At 35.5% G+C, this 12,654-nt stretch overlaps 1 protein-coding gene across 9 annotated transcripts in view; it reads left to right on the forward strand.

The window, feature by feature from the left end:
* Nucleotides 1-12,654, forward strand: part of kalrna (kalirin RhoGEF kinase a) — a 797,086-nt gene that overhangs the window by 739,679 nt on the left and 44,753 nt on the right. For all 9 annotated transcript variants that reach the window (XM_051930993.1, XM_051930994.1, XM_051930990.1 and 6 more), the window contains 5 exons: nucleotides 503-572; nucleotides 1,130-1,216; nucleotides 1,596-1,688; nucleotides 2,520-2,570; nucleotides 4,084-4,161. In XM_051930993.1, coding sequence (XP_051786953.1) covers nucleotides 503-572; nucleotides 1,130-1,216; nucleotides 1,596-1,688; nucleotides 2,520-2,570; nucleotides 4,084-4,161 — 379 coding nt within the window. The remainder of the gene's footprint in view (nucleotides 1-502; nucleotides 573-1,129; nucleotides 1,217-1,595; nucleotides 1,689-2,519; nucleotides 2,571-4,083; nucleotides 4,162-12,654) is intronic.

Raw genomic sequence — 12,654 nt, forward strand, 5'->3', positions numbered from 1 at the left:
TCGTCTGATATATTTTAGAGCTTGGCTGGGGCAGGAAGCATGATCTTAAGATATCAGTGCAAATGGTAGCATATCTTTACCATATCCATAACTGAAGCTAGAGCACATTTCATGAGAGCCTACTAAGAATTATATATGCTTAGGCAATTGGACACAAGGAATTAAACAATACAAAAAAGAAACAAAGCAAAATCAAATTCTAATTGAGTCATCAAAATAATAACCTTAATCAGTGAAGCAGTAGTTGGAAGAAAATAATATCCACTTTCAGAGATGACTTACTTGGATGATGCCTGCTTATATGATATTTGTAAAGCTTAAAATACATGCAGTTTTATTAAGTCACTGATCCAGATTCCTTGATTATCCAAAATTACACAGAAATATCATAATTTGACCAATATATGGAGATGTCAAAATGTCTTGTTAAAAAAATTTAATACATATATTTTAAAAGTATCAGTGCAGTTTATTTTATACTGTAATTATTATATTGTTTTAGTTTTTTCCAAGGAGAGCTGGAAAAATGTCTTCAGGACCATGACAAATTGGCAGAACTGTTTATCAAACATGTAAGTCTTCTCGCAATATACATTTTTGCCTGTATGAAACATAATTCATTCCATTGTTTAAAAATACAGAAGGAATGTTTCCTCATAACATTTTAGAAAAACCAGTAGTGCACCTATTATAAAACTAGTTTGCTTTTTGTTTCAAATGGTTACTTCTAATAGAAAAACATGTAACCAACACAGTATGATAGAATACTGAATCCAGTATGTTATTTAAGTACTGAAAATATTTGTTGTTGAGTAGCACGTGTGTGATCCAGTAGTAGTCTTAATTTAATGTAAAGCAGCATAGTAATGTTTGATGCTAGGTGCTGGCTTGCCTGACAGTTCTGGATGATTATATTGTTTAACTGTTATTGAAACCATCAGCCAAGCCAACAACTTGCTTCAAGCATTACTATGCTGGGTATCCATTTTGCATGCACAAGATACTGAGCTACAAGTCTAAAATGGGAGTATATATGATTGTCATGAGTTCTTTTATGTCAAACTTGCCATGTGATTAACAGTTTTCTACTCTATATTGCCGTATTTTGTAACAAGCCATTTTCTTTCAGGAGCGGAGACTGCATATGTATGTTGTGTATTGCCAAAACAAACCACGATCAGAGTATTTAGTGGCCGAGTATGATGACTATTTTGAGGTAATATACATATATATATATTTTTAAGAGCAAAGAAAACAACATGCCTTCAGGCACATAATTTTGTCCTGATTTACCGTCAACGATTTTACTTCTTGTAATGAAGTATTAGTAAGGAATTTGGTTTAACCTGAATGATAAGTTTATAGATAAGTGGCAAGCAAATCAGTTCAAGTCTTACTTAGAATATGTAGGATGGGATCATTAAAAGGGTATTATTTAAAAACAGTCCCTTCTTAAATACACATTAAATAGTAGATTTGAATTTGCTTTATTTTATTTATTTAGACAGGTAATGCTGTTCTTTTTCAAAGATACATTCAAAAATAAAAAAAATCACATTATAATTACACATGTATTGGAAATATTGTTTTTGTAGGAGGTAAAGCAAGATGTGAATCAGAGATTTACAATTAGTGACTTTCTTATAAAACCAATTCAAAGAATAACTAAGTACCAGCTACTTCTTAAGGTAAATATTACTTGTTTACTATTACTAATATTACTGGAATAAAATAACTCTTACATTGTTTAAATATGTTTATAAATAAATATGTTTAAATATGTTTATACTAAATGCTTTAGTTTTCTACCCCAAATTAATACTAATATGTTTGCATGCATATATTGTCAAAGATGTGTTTAGAATATGTAACAAAAAACCTAAACACAGACTAAGTAAAATATATTTTGACTGGGAAGATAGTATTAGTAGGGGATACACCACATTATGGGGTATATTTGAGGTGAGGCTAGACTGTGGACAAGTACATTTCCACTAGAGTTGGGGTGATTGCTACTGTTATGTTGCAAAGAGAAAGAAAACTTTCAGCTACTAATGCATTTGTCAAAATGTTCTACCATGTTGTTTTTAGTCGCTGGTATGCAACTATAAGCATTTTCCTTTTTGTGTTAACATTGCCATCTTCTGTACACAGTGGGTTGAGGGCAAACATAGGAAGATTTAATAAGGTGTACAAGATATTAAAAATGTAAAACATTGCACAATTTTAAAGGAAATTACTGCAGTTATTGTAATTAAAACAAACTGACATGCATTTCTCTATTGCTTTTTGCAGAGGACACAGTACATTTTAGCTTAACATATTTTTATATGCTTAACATATATTAGTAAATCTATCATCTTTTAAGCCTGCTTCCTGCAGGGTTGTGGAGAGTGAATGTCTATTTTGTCAACGTCTTTATTTTGAAGAGTTACATTATATGGGAATAAATACTACCTGCTGAATTAAAAAAAAAAAGTATTTCTATGCAATAACTTATCATGTTTTGCCTGATTTAGGATTTTCTTAAATTTAGTGAGAAGGCTGGACTAGACTGTGAAAATATAGAGGTAAAGTCTTTTTTAGTATTTTTTTCTGATTGCATTCTAATATTTTGCATAATTATGTAAATATCCAATTCACCTTATAAAGCCAGTCTCATTAATTACTATTATAATGTATTTAGCTGATAACTTTATCCATGGCAAATTTCAATTATAAAAATATAACTGTTTACATATACTGTATTTTTCATGATTGGAACAGAAACAGGTTCACTGACTTGCTTGAGGCTTATGATTCAAGCTTCAGTCCCATAGGCGCTATACTATACTACAGTGTCTGTAGGGGTGATCTCCATCCTACACCTACTGTTCTGTCCTCTTTTACAATATGTACTTTTAAGTTGTTTTTCATGTGTAAATTTCCCTTTTGCTCACTGTGTACAAAACTGGAACGCCCAAACGTAGTTGTATAGATCCTGTATGTATCAGGTTCTGGTCTAACCTTGTGGAAGGCAAAAATAATTACTTGTGTAACTTGACTAGAGACTTCATGAGAACTAGTATTTGAAATCCACATTAAATCAGAATATTAACCACACATTTTCTAATGCTCATAATGGATTTCAGGGTTGCAGGAGGCTAGAGCCTATACTCTGCAACGTCAGACAGAAAGCAGTTCATCCTAGGACCCATTCATGCACAAAACCACACTGCAAATTTAGAATCATGAATTAACCCAACATACAAGTCTTTAGAATCAGGATAGAGAATCCACATAGTTACAGAGAGGATGTTGCAATTAAAATAAATGACCTGAAAATGCAGAGTAACGATGCAATACTACTTGAGAACTGAAACAGTAAAAGATATACAGTCATCGCTTAAATGATTAAGAACAGGTTCATTGCATGTTATTACTCAAGTTGCATAGTTCATACACAGTTTAACTATAGTTACCTGCAAATGGCAGCTACAAAGTAAAATCCAAAGTTGTTTTTATAAAAAATATTTGCATATATTAGTATTATTTTAATTGGCCTCACATAAACATCTGTTCCTTGTACTGAATCCTCAGGTCAGGGCACTTGAGATAAAAGTTATTTAAAAATATTAATGTGTGCTTTTATTAAGTAGCTAAAATATGGACCTTGCTTTCAGATTGTATAAAATCTGAAATAAATGATTTTTGAACATAGTTCCTGCTATTATCATTGTTATAATAATTATTCAGAATAAAGTTTTTCCTTATTTTAAAATATCAAAAACTGAAACTCTCTTTGTAGCTTGCATTGCATTCCAAAAACCAAAGTAAATTATATTGTTCATACTTTTGGAATGCCTAAGCTAAGGTTTCTTGCTATCTTGTCAGCATTCCTGGTTCTAAAGACATGATATCTGTTACTGTTAGGAACACAGCGCATAACCAAACATTTGCTTTTGTCTCAGGAACTCAAAGATCAAAACTTTACACTGAAGACACTTTTATAGTGTTGTACACACCAGTTAAAAAGATGACTAAGATATCACATGACCCTGAAGGAGTCTATTATACTGTAACTGTCTTCTTTTTTTCTAACAGAAAGCTGTGGAACTCATGTGCCTTGTACCAAAACGCTGCAATGATATGATGAACCTTGGACGTTTACAAGGCTTTGAGGTATCAAATTATATACATTTTTAATATTTTAGTGGCTAAAGATTTGTATTACTTCAGATCACATTATTTAAATTGCATTAATAGAAGGAAGCCTGGAAAGAACATTAAATGCATTAAGACATCAAATGGTTCCTCCTTCTTTGCAAGCTCGCATTGTTAGTTTATTAAATTACAACAATTTTAAAAGGTTTTCAGTTATTAATTTTCATTGTAAAATGATTTTTTTTTTTTATAACCATGGTAGTATTTTGAGAGTAATTAAAAAACTGACTATGCGTTTATTTTTGAAAGATATACCTATCATATTTAGTGTTTATTTACAAAAGGCTGTGAGCTCAAGAAAAATGCCTTTAACAATGCTGTATTTGCTAAGTTAGTAAGGCAGAATCAAGCATTAGTCAAAGACGTATTAAAAGAAATTTCCCAGTCCAAAAAAGTTTTTTAAAAAAAGGTTTAGTGAAAATTCAAAGCAAACAGTTAACACAAGAATAGAGAAAAAAGTTGTTACACATGAAGAATAAAAGGCAAAAAAAGAAAAAGGTTTCTTCTTTAAACTTAACTTTTCTTATTAAACTTCAGTTGTTTTCTACTTAAAAGATTAATTATTTCTCTATGCTTAATACATTCAGTACATTCTATACACATGGCATGGCACATTCAATGGAACATGTTATGTTACATACAACTGGGCATGGTTTGAAATTGTATGCCCTCCATACCTTACCTACAGCAAGGCAGATCAGTAACCAAGACTTATCTGCAGCCAGAGAGACAAAAAATAATTAGAATTGAACCTCCCATATACTATGCACTAATATATACAAAAACATTCAACATAACTAAGAAAATACTTCTATCAACTTAATATAACCTAAATAACTAAAAAATGGCTCCTACAAATGCATTTCTACTTTAAATTTTATTAAGAGTTATAATTCATGCAAGTTTTAAGAGTTGCAGCTCTGGTAAAGTAAAGATTATGTAAATAAATGTTCCATTTCTGTTTTCATTTTTTTTCTTACATAATGTCACAATCACTGTAATTTTGTGTATTCCTTTTTTCATTGAATTGCCTTTATCATTGCTAGGATGTTGTGTGTTAGGCAGGTGGTGAACGCATTATACATGTGTGACATGATGACAGTTACATTATAAAAGATGGCTCAAAGAAACATATATGCTGAAGGAACTACATTGAGGAAAAAAAATGTTTTTGAGCAACCTTCTATTTAGAAATTAATGTTATAGACTTTAGTTTTCTTAAGCCATCTTGTATAGTTTTCACAGTTAATACTGATGATAGTTTTTTGACCTTTTCCAACTTTGACAACACTTCTGTAATATCCCTCAGTTTTCTTCATCTTAATTTAATAAAATTGGTCTGTCAGAAATCAGCTAAAATGTAGAAAATCAATCCAAAAGGAACAAGCTGGTGTTAAGGAAAAAAACAGCTGACAAAGCTTGGTAAATCAGAGTGCCCCCCCAATGTGCAGTGCTATTATCCAGTATCCCTCTCGAGATATTCTACATCCTCTCATTTTTGAGCATTCTTGTACTTATCTTTCCACAATTTAATACTATATCTGACATCCACTGAGTGTGTAACTAGTGTGTAATACGTAATTTGACAGTACACTGTTTAACAACTGCCATACTATGCATGTTGTCGTATTAGATAGAAGTGCCTCACTTACATGGACAACATTTGAAAGCCATATTCCTCATTCACTTTCATATACTTTGTCATAGCCAACAAAGAACAGCGTATTGTCCATTCAAGGATGTTTTAAAAAAAAAACTGTTCAGGTGCAAAAAAAACAAAAAAAAAAACAACAAATGTTGTGTGACCTGCCACGTAGTACATCATTGTGTTATTTCAATAAAGCAGATGTATTTTACCTGTAATAATAATAATAATACATTTTATTTATATAGTAACTTTCCCATGCTCAGGACGCTTCACAGAGTCTTAGAAAAAACAGCAGGCTATATGTAACATTGGATACAAATGTTTTCCTGAATAGAACAATGAAACAAATAAAGCATTAAATAGAATAAAGAACAATAAATGTGTGCATTTATTTAGCAATTATCCTACTTTATTATATTTTCAGGGTAGGTCATTACAAAATACAATTGATGTGCAATATTCACATGTCCAGGTTCACAGTGGCCAATTTAAATAAAACTACATGCAAAAATTTTGGGGGTTGTCAGACATGATCTGCATGTACAAAGTATTTTGTAAATGATGTGCAGTTTCCTTATTTTTACAGAGTGATGGCCCAGTGTATTACAGAAAACTGAATATGCTTTGTAAACGCTACCTCATTACATCCCTTCCACGGTGACTTTACATTTTCTGCTACATGTGGGCATACCTGTGCAATGGACATTGCAGTTTAAAGTTCTCATTGTAGTGGTAGCAGCATCACTCTTTATATAAAAAAAGAGACGATACTGTATTCATTTAGAAGAGTTGTTCAGGCCCAAGGACATACAGTAAGACAATGAAGCTGTTTTATGTGGTGTAAACTGTATCCCAAAAAATCGAGGAAGCAAGTTGATTTTTAAATTAACATGTTTAATATACAGCATACACAATTTAAAAAAGAATCATAGTTAACTGTACTGAAATATGCAACAGTAAATTTCTGATAACCAAGTAGTGCCCAGTTGTACTAAAGGGTATGGGGGCTTGCAAAACTTTTGGTTTCACCATCTGAGCAAGGCTACAGCAAAAAGCTTCATATTGAGAATTATAATGACAAGTCCAAAGAACTGGTCACATGAAATACTTGGCAACAAAACGCATTTGACATTACATTGACAACACACATGCTGTATTCATCTAAACGACAATTTACAAAATATCCTTATTGCCCATTGACTCATGTAACACCTGCCTTCATTTTTTTTTTGTTTTAATACTCACGTTTCTGGGAGTGTTTCTGGGACACAATCAAAAGAATTTAACTGTAGTTTGTTCATCAGTGTTCTACTTTGTTACTTAGAGATAACATATTAACTGTGGTTTGAGCTTTAAGTTCCTTGTATGTTCTGGTTCTATCCAGATTGCACTTGCCTAATATGTTGACAGTATAAGTCTTTTTTATGATACTATTCTTTATTTGCAAAACTGTAAACATTTCGCTCCACTGAAGTCTTTGCTTTCTCAAATTATCTTATATATGAACGTCTACACGTGGAAGTGTGTGTGTCTGTCCATCCAGCCCAGAAGTGAGAGGTGGAGTCGGGGTAAGAACTCCACCTCTGAGGATACACAAGCGAGGCGAACACGTTGGCAAAGCGAAACCTCTGAAGAAAGAGTTACTTGCTTAGCGGCTAATGCAGAAGCAAGGCGAGCACATCAGCAAAACGGTATCCCTTTTTAGTTTTCCTCCCGCCGCTAATACACAAGCGAGGCAAGCACATCGGCAAAAGGAAACTTCTGAAGAAAGACAGTCGCTTAGCCGCTAATGCACAAACGATGTGAGCACGTTGGCAGTATGAAACCTAGGCATGAGATGCCCAAAGTAGTTCCTTTCAATTACCTGACATCTCTACATTTCAATTTTTTTTCTGACAATTTCAATAGTTTCTAGGAAAAAGCACGAGCTTACACAGCTAGTATATTATAAACTTCTAATAATAACTTCAGACTACATTTAGAAATGTACTTGTTTCGCATGAATTTGTTATGATACTATGTTTGCATGTACAGTATTTCAGATATAGGTTACTTCTGTACTGTGGGCTATTAGAGTAACTAAATAATAAAGCATCTTTAATATTGATTTCAAATTGTAATTAGTATAATGCATTGCACATCTAATAAAATTATTTTCATAACTTTAAATCTCATTCCAGAATAACAGGGGACAAGCTGCTTTTAATCAATTAAGGGTCCAGTTTACTAGAAGTGCTTAACAATACACTTTAAAACCACTGTAGCTGGGGTCTGCTCTAACACCATGATGGTGCAGATCAGGGCAGCTGCGGATGCTTGTTTGGTCTGTTCCAGAGCTCTGAATCCATGGCTGGTGTTAAATGTGCCCTGCATCAACCTTTGGACGACAAACATGTTATGCTGTAAGCCTGCCAACTTACAGTTGCACCGATGGTGGACAACCAATCCCTGTGTGCGTTAGCAGAATTTCAAAATCAAAAATCTCACTATATATATACACAATGGACCCTTGACTTACGAACTCAATTCGTTCGCGAGGGCTGGTTGTAACTCAAGTTGGTTGTAAGTCAGGACTATTTTTCCCATAAGAAATAATGGAAATACCCATAATGCATTCTGAACCTCCCACAGCAACACTTACTTAACCTTTTCATAATAAAAAGGGTTGTATAATGTGCATAATTTACCAAAACACCAATAATTTTTCTAATGTACTAACCAAAAAGTTATAAAAAAGTGCCTAGCCTACCAGAAACAACAATTTCATACTGTACTCACCATTTAATTTGACATCTTTGGGCTGCAGGAAGGGAGAAGGAGGAGAATGAAATGGAAGGTGGTTATTGTTTGGAAGGAGCCTCCTTATACAAATCTTTTCTTTGTAAAATTGTCGAGATGGTGGATTTCGACATGCTGTACATATTAGCGAGATCGGTCACACGAACACCACTCTCATATTTCCACACAATTTCCTTCTTCGTTTCGATTGTGATCGCTTTCTTTACCTTCGTTACCTTCTCTTCCTTCCTTAGCAATTACCGAAAAAAATTATATAAATCACTGCACTGACCGAAATTACGTCCACAAACACATGTATCTGGGCTCCGACTGACGCTTACAAACGCTGTCGGCTATTTGTTTACAATCAGGCAAGCGGATACACGTGACCGCATTCGGGTCATAACGCAAGATGTTGGTCGTAAATCAAAATAAAAATTTTGGTCATAAATCAAGCTGTTCGCATGTCAGGCCGGTCGTATATCAAGGGTCGACTGTGTGTGTGCATATATATATATATATATATATATATATATATATATATATATATATATATATACACACACACATACACACAGTACATCCGGAAAGTATTCACAGCGCATCACTTTTTCCACATTTTGTTATGTTACAGCCTTATTCCAAAATGGATTAAATTCATTTTTTTCCTCAGAATTCTACACACAACACCCCATAATGACAACATGAAAAAAGTTTAATTTAAGATTTTTGCAAATTTATTAAAAATAAAAACATTGAGAAAGCACATGTACATAAGTATTCACATCCTTTGCCGTGAAGCTCAAAATTGAGCTCAGGTGCATCCTGTTTCCCCAGATCATCCTTGAGATGTTTCTGCAGCTTAACTGGAGTCCACCTGTGGTAAATTCAGTTGATTGGACATGATTTGGAAAGGCACACACCTGTCTATATAAGGTCCCACAGTTGACAGTTCATGTCAGAGCACAAACCAAGCATGAAGTCAAAGGAATTGTCTGTAGACCTCCGAGACACGATTGTCTCGAGGCACAAATCTGGGGAAGGTTACAGAAAATTTCTGCTGCTTTGAAGGTCCCAATGAGCACAGTGGCCTCCATCATCCGTAAGTGGAAGAAGTTCAAAACCACCAGGACTCTTCCTAGAGCTGGCCGGCCATCTAAACTGAGCGATCGGGGGAGAAGGGCCTTAGTCAGGGAGGTGACCAAGAACCCGATGGTCACTCTGTCAGAGCTCCAGAGGTCCTCTGTGGAGAGAGGAGAACCTTCCAGAAGGACAACCATCTCTGCAGCAATACACCAATCAGGCCTGTATGGTAGAGTGGCCTGACGGAAGCCACTCCTTAGCAAAAGGCACATGGCAGCCCGCCTGGAGTTTGCCAAAAGGCACCTGAAGGACTCTCAGACCATGAAAAAGAAAATTCTCTGGTCTGATGAGACAAAGATTGAACTCTTTGGTGTGAATGCCAGGCGTCACATTTGGAGGAAACCTGGCACCATCCCTACAGTGAAGCATGGTGGTGGCAGCATCATGCTGTGGGGATGCTTTTCAGCGGCAGGAACTGGCAGACTAGTCAGGATAAAGGGAAAGATGACTGCAGCAATGTACAGAGACATCCTGGATGAAAACCTGCTCCAGAGCGCTCTTGACCTCAGACTGGGGCGACGGTTCATCTTTCAGCAGGACAACGACCCTAAGCACACAGCCAAGATATCAAAGGAGTGGCTTCAGGACAACTCTGTGAATGTCCTTGAGTGGCCCAGCCAGAGCCCAGACTTGAATCCGATTGAACATCTCTGGAGAGATCTTAAAATGGCTGTGCACCGACGCTTCCCATCTAACCTGATGGAGCTTGAGAGGTGCTGCAAAGAGGAATGGGCGAAACTGGCCAAGGATAGGTGTGCCAAGCTAGTGGCATCATATTCAAAAAGACTTGAGGCTGTAATTGCTGCCAAAGGTGCATCAACAAAGTATTGAGCAAAGGCTGTGAATACTTATGTACATGTGATTTCTCAGTTTTTTTATTTTTAATAAATTTGCAAAAACCTCAAGTAAACTTTTTTCATGTTGTCATTATGGGGTGTTGTGTGTAGAATTCTGAGGAAAAAAATGAATTTAATCCATTTTGGAATAAGGCTGCAACATAACAAAAGGTGGAAAAAGTGATGCGTTGTGAATACTTTCCGGATGCACTGTACACACATATATATATATATATATATATATATATATATATATATATATATATATATATATATATATATATATATATATCTCCTCTTTAATAAAATCCCTGTGTGCGTCCAGGTGTCTGTGTGTATCTTCTGGTGAAGTGCGCATGCGCGGGACACAGTGCGATGCGCGATATTACTGTCAGAGAAAGTTAGAGGCGTTTTACGGAAATACAAACCAGTATTACTGCGAGAGGAAAATAAAGGTACACAATACAGTGACACATATTACAGCCACATACAAGCCAGTATTACTGTCAGAGGAGATTAAAGGCATATTACCGACTTGCACGCCTGTATTACCGCCAGAGAAAATTAAAGGTATAATACGGACGTACAAGCCAGCGGACATACAAGACAGTATTACTGTCACAGAAAATGAAAGACACACAATACACGGCGGCAGACCACGAAGAACGGTCAGCTCAGCAAGTAAACATCAACAAAAGAAAGGCTGAAAGAAAGAAAAATACGACCAACAAAAAGAATGAGGTCAAAGTCCCTTGCCATTTAATATAGACTGTTCCAACTAATGTTTATGCACTACTGTTCTAGCGCCCGTTATTGTAACTGGCTAAATGACTAGTATATATATATATATATATATATATATATATATATATATATATATATATATATATATATACACATATACACACACACACACACACACACACACACACATACATACATACATATACATATATCGTAAGAAAACAAAGGGAACAAGATAAAGGTTTGGGGGGGATCTGCTCTGCATATTGTCAGGTTCGCTGTAAGGCAAAATATCTTTAGGTTAGAAACAAGAGTAGTCTCTTCAAATCGAGTCATATAACAGACTGAAGTCCAGGAGGATCATCGGGTTTATATAGTGGAAAGGGAGGAAGAGGTGGTTCGTCGAGGGGAAGTAACATCATCCCAGGGGCGGTCTTATGCTGAAACAGGAACTGAAGTTCTTAAGTGTCCCTGCAAGGAATGAAAGAAGGTATTAGTGCACATAATCAGTCCCATATGGCGCTTCAACAGTAACTAGACCCTGCTGCTGACTCCCATGTGCGTGTGACAATATATTCACACACACACACATATATATATAATGTTGCATAGTTTACTGTCAAATAATGTAAAGAGTACGCGACACGTGTTTCACCCTCATTTGGGCTCATCAGGCATACACACTGTACTGCTCCCCTCGCGGGGATCGAACCTCAGGCATCAGAGACGAAGCCCTTTTACACTGCGCCATGGTGCGTGGTTCGCTTATTTGACAGCCTGTAGGTCCGGAGTAATTACATTCATTGCATTCGTAGTCTGAGTCCCGACCTGATTGTATGGGTGGTTACCTACCAGGTAACACATGTGGTTGGTCTGCAACTGAAGATGGCACCGTGACGGATGTTTATCCAAGGGCAGACATGCGTTACCTGGTAGGTAACCACCCATTCAATCAGGGCGGGACTCAGACTACAAATGCAGTGAATATATATATATTATATATACAGTGGAACCTCAGTTCACGACCATAATTCGTTCCAAACCTCTGGTCGTAAACCGAATTGGTCGTGAACCGAAGCAATTTCCCCCATAGGATTGTATGTAAATACAATTAATCCGTTCCAGACTGTACTTTTACGTAAGTAGTTTTTTCAAGCCTACTTTTTTACTTATACTTGAGTACCTTTCATGTAGGAAAATATTACATTAGTACATTTTTGTCTATGTAGTAATACTTCTACTTGAGTGTTTTTTTTTTTTAAGTAGTTCTTCCACCTGTGTATCTTACACTCATACATTTGT

The sequence above is a fragment of the Erpetoichthys calabaricus genome, chromosome 8 (genome assembly GCF_900747795.2).
Source record: "Erpetoichthys calabaricus chromosome 8, fErpCal1.3, whole genome shotgun sequence".
Taxonomy (NCBI): Eukaryota; Metazoa; Chordata; class Cladistia; order Polypteriformes; family Polypteridae; genus Erpetoichthys; species Erpetoichthys calabaricus.